This window comes from Nerophis ophidion, linkage group LG01 (assembly GCF_033978795.1).
Source record: "Nerophis ophidion isolate RoL-2023_Sa linkage group LG01, RoL_Noph_v1.0, whole genome shotgun sequence".
Classification (NCBI taxonomy): Eukaryota; Metazoa; Chordata; class Actinopteri; order Syngnathiformes; family Syngnathidae; genus Nerophis; species Nerophis ophidion.
In genome coordinates, this window is record NC_084611.1 from 25,299,976 (window position 1) to 25,317,591 (window position 17,616).

General features: G+C 43.3%; 1 protein-coding gene across 6 annotated transcripts in view; it reads left to right on the forward strand.

Annotated features, from left to right (window-relative positions):
• sema6a (sema domain, transmembrane domain (TM), and cytoplasmic domain, (semaphorin) 6A) overlaps positions 1-17,616 on the forward strand; it is a 328,543-nt gene that overhangs the window by 284,658 nt on the left and 26,269 nt on the right. For 4 of the 6 annotated variants that reach the window (XM_061899543.1, XM_061899535.1, XM_061899550.1 and 1 more), the window contains one exon: positions 1,123-1,305. The exons of the other annotated variants lie outside the window; for them this stretch is intronic. In XM_061899543.1, the coding sequence (XP_061755527.1) occupies positions 1,123-1,305 (183 nt within the window). The remainder of the gene's footprint in view (positions 1-1,122; positions 1,306-17,616) is intronic. 6 annotated transcript variants of the gene reach the window in all.

Here is a 17,616-nt window from a genome sequence, read left to right on the forward strand (position 1 = left end):
TTAGCCTTTAGCCACTCAAACACACGGTGTTTCCTTGTTTAAAATTTCCGGAGGTGAAGGATTGCTATGGATCAGAGCGGTCAAGCGAACATGGATCCGGGCTACATGTCAACCGGCAGTTTTCCGTGAGAAAATTGTGGTAATAAGTCGGCTCTTACCGGAGATCAGCGGAGCTTCTGTCCTGCTGCAGCTTTGTGACTTCCCTCAGAGACTCTGGCGTCAAAACACCCGTGGCCACACCCCTCCGACTTTCAGGTACTATTTAACTCACTAAAACACCAGCAACACAATCGGCAGAAAAGGGATTTCCCAGAATTATCCTATTAAATATGTCTAAAAACATCTGAATCGCTCCCACTGCAATCGCCTTTTTTTTTTTTTCCTAGTCCTTCACTCTAAATTTCCTCATCCACAAATCTTTCATCCTCGCTCAAATTAATGGGGAAATTGTCGCTTTCTCAGTCCGAATCGCTCTCGCTGCTGCTGGCTATGATTGTAGAGGATGTGAGGAGCCCTACAACCAGTGACGTCACGCGCACATCGTCTGCTACTTCCGGTAAAGGCAAGGCTTTTTTATTATTGACCAAAAGTTGCGATCTTTATCGTCGATGTTCTCTACTAAATCCTTTCAGCAAAAATATGGCAATATCGCGAAATGATCAAGTATGACACATAGAATAGACCTGCTCTCCCCGTTTAAATAAGAAAATCTCATTTCAGTAGGCTTTTAACTTTAAAGTTCAAATTTGAATGACAACAAATGGAAGTCTAAGTCTCTAGGTTAGATGTTAGAATTGTAGAGAGAAACCTGCGTCTAAAAGAGAGTCCGTCTGTCGTCCTTCATACATCAAAGGTGTGCACCCTCTGGTGATTGTGGGGAATGTGATTATACTCTGACATGTCAGTCAGAACAAGAGGAAGGAAGAGAAGGACGTGACAATGCCGAGAGACATGTTTACTAATGAGTTGTTCACTGGGCCTCGAGGGAATAAACACTTTTATTTCAGCCAAGCAGCTGCCCTGGTATTCTTCAAAAAAAGGCATCTATGTGTGTGCCACACCCTGACCGAGACCCCCTTGCCTATGCAACCGCATCCTGTTAACCTGTCTTGTGTCCGGCAGGCCGCCGTCACCACCACCATCACCACCCCACCCTCTCACTCCCCACCCTGGCCATACCCGAGGCCGCCGAGGGCCCCCTTGGGCGGGGCCGCATGGTGGAGCGCAAGGACTTCCCCATGAGCTCAGACAAAGGGGAGGACCCCTACATGGCCGTACCCTCTCAGACTCTGCCCGAAGTTGATGGTAAGCCTTGGAACGCAACAAGACGTTTTTGGTACCACTGTCACCTGTGGCAGGGGTGGGAGGAAGGGGAGAGAAGGGGGCTTGTGTAATTGAGATTTACGGCTGCATGGCTGCTTCCAGCTGACTAGGTGAACAGATAGAGGATCACTCCCTCTAGGGGACAAATTGCCTCACACTGCGCGCGTAACCCGTCCTTAAAAAAATGCAAGACAAACACACAATTACTGCTCATTAGGATGCACACACACACACACATATGCCCCCTGGGATTCAATCTATCATCCGCAAACTAATGTCCCACCAGAGGTGTAATATCCAGCCCCATTACGCCGACAAAGTATTTATTTCCTGCTAAAAATGTCTGGAGCGCCGTCTGTGGCACGGTGACATGACATTGAACACCCTTTTCCCCGCCTTAACAACCCGCCGAATGCTGCGTCGTCTCAAGGACAGCTCGCTGGATAAATGACAGCGAGTGAGTGAGGTGCGGAACCGTCGAGGCTCATCCATGTTTGTCCTTAGTAAAACAAAAAAAAAACGTTAGAGGCCACAGTGGGGTAAAGCATAGATACCGCAAAATGAGTCAAATTGCCTATAATAATAATAGTTGCATAGTAATATAATAGTAGACAATAATAATAATAGCATGAAAATGACCCCAGATCAGGGGTGTCAAGCTCATTTTAAATCGGGGGCCACATGGAGTAAAATCTACTCCCAAGTGGGCCGTACTGGTAAAATCACGACACGATAACTTAAAAATAAAGTCAACGTCAGATTGTTTTCTCTGTTTAAAAATAGAACAATCACATTCTGAAATTGTACAAATCATAATGTTGTTGGGGTTTTTTTTACACTTAAATGTTGCGGTTAAGAGTATTCCACCTTTATCTGTCGTTATTTATACTTTCTAAAAACAATTTTGTGATAATGTTCATTAGTCAACTCATTGGTGTTAATTTTCAATCAATCAAGATAAAAAAAATCTATCAAAATCAAATTACAGGATGTTATTTATGTAGTTGGATCATTTTCCTCGACTGGTGCACTATCATCATCTGGTATATATTTTTTTACATATCATCTACAAATATACAAATATACAAAGAATTGCTATTGCGACATCTAGTGGACACATTTAGAACAGCTGTTTTTTTCATTCAAAGATTTCGGCTCATTTTTATACTTAGCAAACTCATCCCGCGGGCTGGATAAAACCTGTCTGCGGGCCTGATCCGGCCCGAGGGCCTTACGTTTGACACCCCAGCCCTAAATACTTCATACTTCTTTAATTAAATGCCTGCATCAACATCTATTGGGCTCATGATTTGACCAAGTGAGTTCCACACTGAAGAGTGCTAAAGAGGTGTCAACATAATGATTTGACTCTTGACATCGGCTTTTTTTAAGAGAAAAAAACCCTGTAAACCCTAAAACAACTTATGTTGGCCTGGAATAAGCACTTACAATAATGACAATAATGTATACCTATAAATAGAACTGTATTGTCACTGTTAATAAAAAAAAAGGCAGCTCTTTAATTATTTCTGAAAACCAATCATTAAATTGGAAATTTATTGGAAACACATTTAAATAAAATAAAACAAATAATTGAAAAAAAAAAACGAATCCATGGTAAGATCTGGACTCCAGATATAATGGTTACGATAAGTACCGTATTTTTCGGAGTTTGAGTCGCTCCGGAGTATAAGTCGCACCTGCCGAAAATGCATAGTAATAAAGAAGGGAAAAAAACATATAGAAATCGCATTGGAGTGTGAGTCGAATTTTTGGGGGAAATGTATTTGATAAAACCCAACACCAAGATTACACATTTGAAAGGCAATTTAAAATAAATAAAGAATAGTGAACAGGCTGAATAAGTGTACGTTATATGACGCATAAATAACCAACTGAGAAGGTGCCTGGTATGTTAACGTAACGTACTATGTTAAGAGTCATTCAAATAACTATAACATATAGAACATGCTATATGTTTACCAAACAATCTGTCACTCATAATCGCTAAATCCCATCAAATCTTATACGTCTAGTCTCTTACGTGAATGAGCTGAATACAATTATTTGATATTTTACGGTAATGTGTTAATCATTTCACACATAAGTCGTTCCTGAGTATATGTCACACCCCTGGCCAAACTATGAAAAAAACTGTGACTTATAGTCCGAAAACTACGGTATTATTTCTACATTAACAAATGAGTAAATACATAAACATTTTGGAATATACAGTCTTGTAAATAATGTAAATAATTCAATGTATAAACTCTGATGATTAACTTGTATGATGACTGTATTATGCTGATAATTTATATTTGTACCATGAATTGATTAACGTGGACCCCGACCTAAACAAGTTGAAAAACGTATTCGGGTGTTACCATTTAGTGGTCAATTGTACGGAATATGTACTGTACTGTGCAATCTACTAATAAAAGTTTCAATCAATCAATCAATCAATCAATAGTCTTAGGCTGCAGGATGTCGGCTGGAAGCAGAGAGCAGGTAAATCCAAGCACAAAGGAGATCAGATAGCATGCTCTTCAGCCAGCATCACATTGTTGTTACCTGAGCAGCTGTACCTCTGGAGCTGTGCCTTTAAGAGCCACACACATTAAATAGTGGTGAGGACACCTTAACTTAATGTAACGGGATGTGTGTGTGTATGTGTGTGTGTGTATGGCACTCTAGCCACGCATGCTCAGGTAACTTCAACCAATCTTCACCTTTCCAAACAAGCTTCCTGCCGTTTTATTTTCTCTGTGAGATCATTGTTGTCATTTGATATGACACTTCTGCTATGTGATTTCATTTCAGCCCTACAATAGTTTTATTTTACTTTTAAGACTCAGCTGCAGTGATCTTTGTTTGAGTTCTTTCTTTGTTGGTTTACTGTGTGAGCAATTCTGGATTTGTTTGCATGGCTTCAGTTTTTGTTGTTGTTGTTTTTTTGACTATTTATATATTTGACTTGTTTCTAGCTTTGATTGCTTTGTTACGCATAGTTTTGCCTCCGTGCAGCTAAAACGCAGCTTCTCAGCATGGCAAATTGAGCACCGCAGTCAACGCTATATCCATTTCCCTGCGCCCTGCCCATCCTGCCTTCGTCTTCCTTCCTGTTGGCCTTTAGGTATCAACTGTACTGTGGAAAAACTCCAGCAAACTATCAAAAAACTCCTGCCCGAGCAAAGAAATTAAGTATTTATTTGTGTCAAAAGAAAGAGAAGGCAGTGAGGCTACATTTTTAAAATCAGCTGCAGGAAAATTAACCCAGTGGCCTTTTTATTAGGTACAATAATGGCCAATAACAAAAATAAATGCCTTTATAAAGATTCTAATGCTCAGGCAAATAAGCAAAAAGCTAACATGGAAAAACATATACACATGTAGCAACATAAATTAAAATAAGTATTTTTTTAACATTGTATGTAAGTTCTATATATTATGTTTTTAATAATATAACTTTTAATAATGATCATGTTGACATAAGTATTGAGGGAAACATACACTTGATAAATCATTTTCTGTGGTCATAATGAAGTATGTCAGCAAGTATATAAGGCTACAGTAGATAAACGTTTGTTTTAGTGCTTGTAGTTTGTGTGAGAGGTACATGTACAGTCGTGGCCAATAGTTTGCATACACTTGTAAAGAACATAATTTCATGGCTGTCTTGAATTTCTAATAATTTTTACAACTCTTATTTTTTTGTGATAGAGTGATTGGAGCACATAATTGTTGGTCACAAAAAACATTCATGAAGTTTGGTTCTTTAATTAATTTATTATGGGTGTACTGAAAATGTGACCAAATCTGCTGGGTCAAAAGTATACATACAGCAATGCTAAAATTTGGTTACATGTCCCTTGGCAAGTTTCACTGCAATAAGGCATGTTTAGTAGCCATCCACAAGCTTCTGGTTGAAATTTTCACCACTCCCTTTGACAAAATTGGAGCAGTTCAGCTAAATGTGTTGGTTTTCTGACATGGACTTGTTTCTTCAGCATTGTCCACACGTTTAAGTCAGGACTTTGGGAAGGCCATTCTAAAACCTTAATTCTAGCCTGATTTAGTCATTCCTTTACCACTTTTGAGGTGTGTTTGGAGTCATTGTCTGACATCACACGGACAAAGATAAGACCTTCTGGAGGAAAGTTCTGGGGTCAGATGAAACAAACATTTTGCTGTTCTGCAACAATACCCAGCAATATTCAGCCTCATGGCCAGGCGACTGAAAGACTACCTCTTGAAGAACTCCTACATTGATCCATCAGTCCAGAAAGGAGGGATCCCAGGGGTATCTGGATGTCTGAAGCACACAGGCGTGGTCAATCAGCTCATCAGGGAAGCCAGGGAGAACAAGGGGGACTTGGCTGTTCTGTGGCTGGACCTCGCAAATGCGTATGGATCCATACCCCACAAGCTGGTCGAAGAAGCACTGAATCGGCATCACATTCCAAAGAAGTTCAGAGACCTCATTCTGGACTACAATGCCAACTTCCATCTGAGAGTCTCCTCCGGAAAAAACAGCTCTGACTGGCACAGGCTTGAAAAGGGGATCATCACTGGCTGTACAATCCCAGTCATCCTCTTTGCACTCGCCATGAACATGCTTGTGAAGACCGCGGAAGCTCAGTGCAGAGGGCCCCTCTCCAGGTCTGGAGTCTGACAGCCACGCATCCGAGCCTTCATGGACAACCTGACAGTGACCACTACATCTGTTCTAGGCTGCAGGTGGATCTTGAATGGACTTCAGGAGGTGAATTCCTTGGTTCGCATGAGCTACAAGCCGGCCAAGTCGAGGTCCCTAGTGCTAAAGAAAGGGAAGGTTACTGGCAAGTTCTGCTTCTCACTTGGCACCACCAAAATACCATCACTCACTGAGGAACCTGTGAAAAGCTTGGGAAAGGTGTTCAATTGCAGCCTGAGAGACGCAGCCTCCACAAAATCGACCAACTAAGACCTGGAGACCTGGCTGACCGTGGTGGATAAGTCTGCCCTTCCTGGCAAGTTCAAGGCCTGGATTTACCAGCACGGGATTCTCCCTCAATTCCTCTGGCCCCTCAAGGTGTACGAAGTCCCCATTTCAACGGTGGAAGGCTTTGAGATGAGGGTCAGTAGGTTCCTGCACAGGTGGCTGGGACTGCCGCGAAGCCTGACCAGCATTGCTCTACACGGGCACAATAACAAGCTGAAGCTCCCCATCAGCAGCCTGTGCGAGGAGTTCATGGTGACACGGTCCAGGGAGCTCCTACAATATCGGGAGTCCAGTGACCCATAGGTTGCCCAGGCTGGGATTGAAGTCAGGGCAAGGTGGAAGTGGAGACCTGTCTAGGCTGTGGATGTCGCAGAGTCAAGGCTATGGCAAAAGGTGTGGGAACAGTGGCGCAGGGGAGATCTGGCTTAGGTAGCAGAAGAACACCTCGCTATGATAAGGCGTAAGGGAAAGAGAAGAGGTCACTGATCCTCGAGGAGGTGCGAGCAGGAGTTGAGGAAAGGCAAGCCTGCCAGATGGGGGAAATGCAGCAACAGGGCGCCTGGACGAGATGGGAACAAGCAGCAGAGCGCAAGGTCACATGGACCGAGCTCTGGAAAGCTGAACCCCATCGGATAAAGTTCTTGATCCAGGCGGTCTACGACGTGCTGCCAAGTCCATCCGACCTCTTCACCTGGGGAAAGGTGTAGACACCAGGGTGCCCCCTCTGCCAGAGGAGAGGAACCTTGGAGCACATCCTAAGCTGTTGTCCAAAAGCCCTGGGTGAAGGGCGGTACCGCTGGCGACATGACCAGGTCCTGAAAGCCATAGCTGATACCATATGCAGGGGAGTCAGTCACAACAAGAACCTCCGCCAAGTGAAGAGCACCGCTTTCATCAGAGCTGGGGAGAAGTCAACACCGGCTGCCTGGAACACCTCTTCTGGTCTGTTGGCAACGGCACGCGACTGGGAGCTGTCAGTTGATCTGGGAAAGGAGTTGAAGTTCCCTGACGTGGTTGCCAAAACAACACTAAGGCCAGATATTGTGCTCACCTCAGTGGCCTCCATGCAGGTAATCCTCCTGGAGCTCACAGTGCCTTGGGAGGACTGTATGGAGGAGGCCAATGAGAGGATGAGCGCAAAGTACTCTCAGCTTGTGGAGGAGTGTCAGAGTGGGTGGCGAGCGATGTGTTGGCCCGTTGAAGTGGGATGTCAAGGGTTTGTAGGCAAATCTCTCTGCAGGGCCTACAGAATGTTTGGCATCACAGGGCCCAGCCAGCAAAGATCCATGAAGTTAGACACATATGCAGCAGAAATGGCATCAAGATGGCTGTGGATGAGGAGGGGAGAGGCGTGGCATGTAGAGCAGTAGCGCTACCTGAACACAGGCTGGGGCCTGATCAACCCTGGCTGGGTCGCCTAGGGGAGGAGGTCTGATTGTTAAAAGACCCGAAACCCCCTGTGATCCTAGATTACATCACTGAGGATGTGTCCAGTTGCACCATTGGTGTATTTAAAAAGTAGGAGAAAAGGTGAGGCCTTTAATCCCAGGAACCATCAAGCATGGAGTTGGCAGTTTTATGATCTGGCCTGTTTTGTGGCCAATGGAACTGGTGCTCTACGGAGAGAAAATGGGACAATGAAAAATGAGGATTACCTCCAAATTCTTCATGACAACCTAAAATCATCAAGCCAGAGGTTGGGTCTTGGGCGCAGTTGGGTGTTCCAAAAGGACAATGATCCCAAACACACGTCAAAAGTGGTAAAGGCATGGCTAAAGCGGGCTACAATTAAGGTTTTAGAATGGCCTTCCCAAAGTCCTGACTCAAACGTGCGTACAATGCTGAAGAAACAAGTTTAAGTCAGAAAACCAACAAATTCAGTTGAACTGCACCAATTTTGTCAAGAGGAGTAGTCAAAAATTCAACCAAAAGCTTGTGGATGGCTACCAAAAGCACTTTATTGCAGTGAAACTTGCCAAGGGACATATAACCAAATATTAACATTGCTGTATGTACACTTTTGACCCAGCAGATTTGGTCACATTTTCAGTAGACCCCTAATAAATTCATAAAAGAACCAAACTTTATGAATTTTTTTTGTGACCAGCAAGTATGTGCGCCAATCACTCTATCACAAAAAAATAAAAGGTTTTAGAAATTATTGGAAACTCAAGATAGCCATGACATTATGTTCTTTACAAGTTTATGTAACCCTGCTAAATCTTTTTCTGTGGTCAAAATGTTAGATTTTAATGAAGTATGTCAGCAAGTATATAAAGTTACAATAGATATACATTTGTTTTAGTGCTTGTAGTTTGTGTGAGAGGCACATGTATATTGGACTGTGCAGCTGTACCTAATGCCGTGGCCTGTAAGTGTACATTGCCAATTTAAAAGTTTCAGTTTGAGTCAAATGTATCAGCTCCTATCGGGAGCCGTTCTCGAGATAATTTGTTGATTCAAACGAAATTAATCCCCAACTTTTCCATTTGCCGCGGCGACGTCGCAGGATCTTATCTCCTAATGAATATTATTATTAGGCCAAAGCCGCCACAGTAATTAGAGGCCCTGCAAAGTGAGTTTTAACGAACCCCCCGGCGTTGTTATCTGGCATTGCGGGAGCGAAGAGACTCTTGCTGTCGCTCGGGGCTATTTTCCACAGTACATTTGAGCTTTGTCTGTCTGTCTGTCTGCCAACGCGTCCACACACATGCCACGCCCCTTCGCCTCACGCCGCTCCCCATTGCTCCCATCACTTTGCCATCCCCTGCCACTGTGACCCCGCCTCCCTTTCAACATATCCGACAGGGATGGCATGTTCCAAGGCTGTACCTTTTATAGCGCCAAGTGATTCCTCAACCAATTTATGTATATCCCCCCCATCACACCCCTCTCCCTATTTATTCCTGCTCCTCCCCTCGTAGACTGTCTCCTCTCCAACAAGACTCATATCTCTTCCTTAGCCGCCTCCCCGATCTTCCGCTCTCTCCCCTTTTTTTCCGACTCTTTCCCTGTCAAGGCTCAGCTGAACCTCCCACCCCACCTCATCCTCTCCTCTCCCTCCCCTCATATCCACCTTCCCCAACCCGACCTGTAGCCGCCACTGTGTTGCTCCAATTTATGGGTTCATTACAGCAGCAATCCACGGGAGATGGACGGGGTGGTGGAGGGTGTGGGGTTGTGGAGAGAGGGGCGGGAGACCTGGGAAATAAAGAAGAGAAAACAACATGCATGGTAAAGATTTAGTTAAGAGACAAGGAGCATCTTGCAGAGGTCAAAGGAAAATACAGCAGATATAGAAGACGAACACATGACAAGGCAAAAGAAGAGTGAAATCGCAGTGGTAGTGCAAGTATTGGGTTAGAGTGGATTTAAAGAGGGAGGATTTTCTGGCAGGAGAAGCTGCCCGTCTTCATTCTAATAATGAATCAGTACAAAAAACCCAGCTCTATTTCTAAATTTATACTTTGGATTTCCAGTCATACAGCCATAATCCAACTTGTTTTGTATATAGTAGTGGTGGAAATCTTTGGGCACCTCACGATTCAATTCGATTCTGATACTTGGGTTGACGATTGGACTTAGAATTGATTCTCGATTCAACACGGTGCTCGTAATATATTATTTGGTATAGAAATTGTAATGAAATTGTTGTGTACTGGGAGGTGTTGACGGCACAGTCAACAAGGGGGCGTAGTTTAGCTGTATGATTTATTATATAACAACAATAAACAAAAATATAAATTAAACAAGGGAATCGAGTGTGATAAAAATCCAAGAGTGTGTGTGAGACAATGTGTGGAGATTAGCTGTTGTGTGTTACTGGGAGTGTGGAACGAGAGGCGGAAGTCCCAGAGGGGAAAGGCAGGCTCGAATGTCCGTGAGACAAGCACTAAGTCGGGGGCTATACCGGGGCGTAGTAGGTCCGTGTCCAAGCGGGAGGTCGAGAAACAAGAGGCAGTCCGGGAAGCAGAGGAACAAGGAATGCCAAGACACACAGCTCCTCAACGCGAGAATGGAGGTCTGCAGTTGGAGCGACAGACAAGGAGGACACGAGACAATCAATAACATGGGGAAGAAAACACAGTGAGCAAAGAGTGCGCATAGTGGCTTACTGTACAGGAACAGATGATAGGTTATGGCGCCGGATAGCAGGTTGAGCAGGCTTATGAAGCCAGGACCTCTCATTAGTATTCAGTGCTGATGGAACCCAGCTGAATGAGTGATGCGTGCAGGAGATTCAAGATTCAAGATTGTTTATTGTCATATGCACAGTTAAACAGACAGTTTGCCGTACAATGAAAATCTTACTTTGCTAGTCCACCCTTCAACAAGTCACACAGTACTTAGCTAAAAATAAAAAAATAAAAATGTATATACAAGGCACAGTAAGTACATAACATTATTGCACATTCTGATTGACAGTTAACAGTATAAATCAGGGTACCTGTCTTTTGTTCAAAAAGACAAAGTAAAAATGGGGGTGGGGGGGGGGTGCGGGGGGGGGGGGGGGGGGGGGAGAGCTAGCATTCACAAGTTAGCATTCACAAGCCTGATGGCCTGTGGGTAGAAACTGTCAGTCTCGTAGTCCTGGATTTCAGGCTCCTGTATCGTCTGCCTGATGGTAGGAGGCTGAAGAGATTGTGCTCGGGGTGTGAACTGTCCTTTATGATGTTGTGAGCTCTCCTGGTGGCCCTGGTAGAGTACATGTCCTGTAGTGAGAGGAAGGCTGCTCCTGATATGTACTGAGCAGTTTTAATCACTCGCTGGAGTCCCTTCTTGTCCTTAGCAGAGCAGTTTCCATACCAGACCGTGATTGAGCTGGGAAGGACACTCTCAACCGTACTTCTATAGAAGTTGCAGAGAATTTTGGGTGGCATACCAAATTTTCTCAGCCTTCTTGGGAAGTACAGTCGCTGCTGGGCTTTCTTTATCGTTTGTTGGGTGTTGTGATCCCAGGTGAGGTCCTCGCTGATGTGGGTCCCGAGGAATTTAAAGGTTTTCACCCTGTCCACCTTTGTCCCTCCTATGTTCAGTTCAGTTCAATTCAGTTTATTTTCAGTCTAACAAAAACATATTCAAACATGGATCACAATTCAAAAATGAATAACATGACTGAAACAGGCAGAAGCAAAAAAGCTTATATGCCCAACATACATTTTTTACATTCAATTAAGTTACCTTTTCTAATAATTTTGGAATACAAAAAGAAATATAGTCATTCAGCATTTACATTTAAGTTGCCCTTTAACAAATAATACAAAAATATGTACTTACACACATGTACTTTTTTGTAAATAGATAAACATACATACCTTCTAAATACAACATTTAACCAAACAAACATAAATTTCTAGTTCACATAACTTTTTAAAATACATTGTGACATGTTCTTTTTTAAATTAAATACTGAGTCACTCATTTTTATTTCTTTACCAACAGAATTCCACAAATTAACACCGAGAACAGATAAACATCTACGTTTAACAACTAATCTTGCTTTTGGTAAAATAAACTTAGATTCATCACTTAGATTGTATTTGCTGGTCTAAAGAGAGAAGTATTTTTGAATTCCTTCTGGAAGAGTATTTCTTTTTGCTTTGAACATTGTCTGTGTTATTTTATAATAAAAGGTGTGTACAAAGGGGTGTAGTGTGCACTCCTTCTCCGTGGGTCAATAATCATCTCCTTGGTCTTGTCTGTGTTCAAGGAGAGATTATTATCCTGACACCAGGCCACCAGTTCCGCTACCTCCCTTCTGTACGCTGCCTCAGCTCCTCAGGTGATCAGTCCGACGACCGTAGTATCATCTGCAAACTTGATGATACTGGTGTTGTTCTGGGAGGCCACACAGTCGTGTGTGAAATGGGTGTACAGTAGGGGGCTCAGCACGCAGCCTTGGGGGGTCCCTATGCTTAGAACCTCTGTGCCTGATGTCTGGTTGCCGGTTCTGACTGACTGGGGCCGGTTTGTGAGAAAGTTCAGGACCCAGTCACAGAGAGTTTGTGTCAGACCAACAGTGAGGAGTTTAGCAGTGAGTTTTTGTGGGATGACTGTGTTAAAAGCAGAGCTGTAGTCGATGAATAATAGCCTGGCATAGGTGTCCTTGCCCTCTAAGTGGGTGAGGGTGGTGTGGATGACGGGGTTGTCTGCATCCCAGACATTATAGCACATGGCAACTCCATCTTTCCCTTTGCACAATAGTTCCAGTTATTTGTTGAAAAAAACATCACATTAAACGCAGTCTACTAACAGCTACTTGTTGGTGAGGTACAGCAGGGGACTCGGTGACCTTGCTCACACTGCAAAATGGTGCCTTATTTATTTCTCATTTACGCTAAAGCCCAGCTGAGGGACCGTTTCAGCATCATCATCATTGGTGTACGGATGTCATTCTTGAAGGTTAGCAGCATGTCATCAACCCGGATGCTGTCAAAAACCTTATGAGGCACAACAGTGTTTGGGACTAGATATTTATTTGAAATCACCCCTATGATTTCACAAGAAAAGAGGCATCATTATTGCACAGATATACATTGTAGTTTCAGTAAGAACAGACAAGCACATGTACAAAAGTGTGCACTAGAAGTGGTCACAATAATAATAATAGTAATATGTGTAAAATAAATAATGAGCGCCCTAGGGTGTACCTCGCCTTCCGCCCGATTGTAGGCAATAAGCAGTAGAAAATGGATGGATGGATGGATGGATAAATAATGAGCAAATATTTTTAAATACTACAAAAATTGGATAACATTTTGAATGTTTAAGTTAACAAGTGCAATTAATTACAAAAAAAATCTAATCTCGTAATTTATTTTGACGGCTGCATGCTCCTTTACCTTGTCCTTGGATTGGAATGGTTACCCAAAAGGCGCCGCTGGTTGACAAACGATGATTAGGTCAATGCATACGGCAGTGCCAAGATGAGTGAGGAGACCCCGATTGCTGTAATCAGTGGCAAATTTTACTTGAAAATACAACCCAACAAGACAATATAAGAAGGCAGATATATGACTTGCATTCAAGTAAAACATTTAAAGGGGACTTGTTATGCAAAAACCAATATTTTGTACCTGTTGTTTCCTGTTTTTGTACATAACTCAAAACCAGTGAAGTTGGCAAATTTTGTAAATCATAAAAAAATCAGAATACAATGTTTGCTAATTCTTTTCAACTTATATCCAATTGAATAGACTGCAAAGACCAGATATTTAATGTTCGAACTGCGAAACATATAGTTTTTTTGCAAATAATCATCCATCCATCCATCCATCCATCCATCTTCTTCCGCTTAGCCGAGGTCGGGTCGCGGGGGCAGCAGCCTAAGCAGGGAAACCCAGACTTCCCTCTCCCCAGCCACTCCGTCTAGCTCTTCCCGGGGGATCCCAAGGCGTTCCCAGTCCAGCCGGGAGACATAGTCTTCCCAACGTGTCCTGGGTCTTCCTTGTGGCCTCCTACTGGTCGGACATGCCCTAAACACCTTCGTAGGGAGGCGTTCGGGTGGCATCCTGACCAGATGCCCGAGCCACCTCATCTGGCTCCTCTCGATGTGGAGGAGCAGCGGCTATACATTGAGCTCCTCCCGGATGGCAGAACTTCTCACCCTATCTCTAAGAGAGAGCCCCGCCACCCGGCAGAGGAAACTCATTTCGGCCGCTCGTACCAGTGATTTTATCCTTTCGGTCATGACCCAAAGCTCATGACCATAGGTGAGGATGGGAACGTAGATCGACCAGTAAATTGAGAGCTTTACCTTCTTGCTCAGCTCTTTCTTGACCACAACGGATCGGTACAACATCCGCATTACACCGATCCGCCTGTCGATCTCACTATACACTCTTCCCCCACTCGTGAACAAGACACCTAGGTACTTGAACTCCTCCACTTGGGGCCGAGTCTCCTCCCCAACCCGAAGATGGCACTCCACCCTTTTCCGGGCGAGAACCATGGTCTCGGTCTTGGAGGTGCTGATTCTCATCCCGGGCGCTTCACACTCGGCTGCGAACCGAGCCAGTGAGAGCTGAAGATCCCGGCCAGATGAAGCCATCAGGACCACATCATCTGCAAAAAGCAGAGACCTAATCCTGTAGCCACCAAACCAGAACCCCTCAACGCCTTGACTGCGCATAGAAATTCTGTCCATGAAAGTTATGAACAGAATGGGCTACAAAGGGCAGCCTTGGCGGAGTCCAACCCTCACTGGAAACGTGTCCGACTTACTGCCGGCAATGCGGACCAAGCTCTGACACTGATCATACAGCGAGCGGACCGCCACAATAAGACAGTCCGATACCCCATACTCTCTGAGCACTCCCCACAGGACGTCCCGAGGGACACGGTCGAATGCCTTCTCCAAGTCCACAAAGCACATGTAGACTGGTTGGGCAAACTCCCATGCACCCTCAAGAACACTGCCGAGGGTATAGAGCTGGTCCACAGTTCCACGACCAGGACGAAAACCACCCTTTTCCTCCTGAATCCGAGGTTCGACTATCCGGCGTAGCCTCCTCTCCAGTACACCTGAATAAACCTTACCGGGAAGGCTGAGGAGTGTGATCCCACGATAGTTGGAACACACCCTCCGGTCCCCCTTCTTAAAGAGAGGGACCACCACCCTGGTCTGCCAATCCAAAGGTACCGCCCCCGATGTCCACGTGATGCTACAGAGTCTTGTCAACCAAGACAGCCCCACAGCATCCAGAGCCTTAAGGAACTCCGGGCGGATCTCATCCACTCCCGGGGCCTTGCCGCTGAGGAGCTTTTTAACTACCTCAGCAACCTCAGCCCCAGAAATAGGAGAGTCCACTACAGATTCCCCAGGTACCGCTTCCTCATAGGAAGACTTGTTGGTGGGATTGAGGAGGTCTTCGAAGTATTCCCTCCACTGATCAACAGCGTCCGCAGTCGAAGTCGGCAGAACACCATCCGCACCATTCACGGTGTTGACAGTGCACTGCTTCCGCTTCCTGAGGCGGTGTATGGTGGTCCAGAATCGCTTCAAAGCCGTCCGGAAGTCGTTTTCCATTGTTTCCCCGAACTCCTCCCATGTCTGAGTTTTTGCCTCCGTGACCGCTAGAGCTTCACAGCGCTTGGCCCGTCGGTACCCGTCCACTGCCTACGGAGTCTTATAAGCCAAAAGATCCTGATAGGACTCCTCCTTCAGCTGGACGGCATCCCTAATAATAATAATCTTTAACTTACAATTTAATTGCAGCAACACATTGCAAAAAAGTTGGCACAGGCGCATTTTTACCACTGTCTTACATGGCCTTTCCTTTTAACAACACACAACACAAATTGATCAACAGTCTTGCTTAAATAAGCAGGGGAGTCCATGAAAAAGACATTGCTTGGATGGCGACATATGTTGCTCTAAAACCTGTATGTTTATTATTATAACTCGTAAATACTGTAGTGCTCTATTACGCCAATGAAGCCCACTAAATAACCATCTAAAAACTACCAATAATACTCATATTAGATCTCGTGACCTGAATGTTAAGTATTAGAGATATTGTCATTAGAAGCGCTGGCTAGACAAACTAGCTAGCTTGTGCTGCTATATTGACATCATCGACTGGTGAGCTCCTTAATCTCTTCTGTGCTCGTGGAAGTTTATTCTAGGTCATAAATATTGTCCCTCACATTTATAGTAGAAGGATGAAAACATAATCTGACAAGTTGGTTAACTTTGCCATCCAATTTGTACCCAATATATGAACATCTCATCAGTCGGCATTCCAGTGACAGCAGACATTGTACAGTAGGTGATGTTTAACTATGTCTGTGGACTTTCATGAAGTCTGCAGTGGGTAGTAATCAGTGATATTGTCGAACAAAAATCATGATGCATTTGTGAAATTAATGTGCCTAAAATGATCAAAATACGTAGATATTACATGTTATTATGAAAAGGCCTGTTATTACTTACAGCGTTTATATAAAACTTTGATGCAAGTGTTTTTTTAAGCGCTTTAATAAGCAGAATAAAGCGACTCCCATAAGCTCCTTTGTAAGCTGACTTTTGACCGCTTTTTATTTATTATTTAGAAAGCATAAAAAAGAAAGGATTGTGAATGAAAGGCACAATTCCAAACAGAGTGCAGTTCCTATTTAAGAAACAAGTAACCTAATTATTGAAAAGCTACAGAAAAAGACAATTAAAAGGTTCATCCTTTGATGCATTCAGAGAACTGAGGTCGGTCGCGATGACGCTGACAACTTATACCAATTCCGAGATAATGTGCAACTGAAGCCGATTTTTCATGAAAAAGTCATCAAAATCCTTTAAACAACCTCAGGAGCTTTGAACTTTTAAAGTGTGCTATTGTACAGTGAATCATACAGATAATGACAGCTCTTCTTTGAAAGAAAAACTGTACATAAAAGCACCAAAATAATCCAGTGTTACACATCACTTCAGTGGATTTGAAGTGTTTATTCAAGGTCCAAACTTAGCTTAGAGAGTCTCGTGTGCAACAGGTGAATTAGACGTACAACTCATTGTGGGTCATACAAAAAACAAAAGACTTTTTTATTTCCTGATATTACGCACTTCCTTGACCGACGTCAGCTGCAATTTCCTCCTCTGATTAGCTCATTGTTCTCACATTGCTGCTTACTTTTTCCACGTGGATGTTATGGTTATGCCTCATGCTGCTTTCAAAAAAATATGTTTTTTCTCTCTGCAATTGACTGTTAGACTGCTACTGATTATATTTAGTTTGGGATAGTATTACAAAACCCATTACTGGAGGCACTTGAATGCAACACCAACATTGCAGAGTAAATAAGTTTAAGCAGCATGCAAATATCTAGATTTTATATATATATATATATATATATATATATATATATATATATATATATATATATATATATATAACATAAAAATAGAAAATAAACACCAAAAAACTAATAATGGTTCTTTTACATAGTGAGGAAAAGTACACACATTTAGAACACTTTTCTTGAGTACTCTAGACTGCAGAGGGCTATTGTTTACATATTGTTTACATTCGTCAAATTTTTCTCGAATTTTTGATAATTTATCGTATATGTAATTTTCTCTAATGGAAAAGTTGTGGATAATTTGGACAAGCGTCAGCTAGTTCCTGTTCGTCTAATATGTTTCCATAAAAGGGCTATTACTGTACTCTTTTGGCCAATAATATACAAACCCCGTTTCCATATGAGATGGGAAATTGTTTTAGATATAAATATAAACGGAATACCATGATTTGCAAATCATTTCAACCCATATTCAGTTGAATATGCTACAAAGACAACATATTGATTTTAAAACAGAT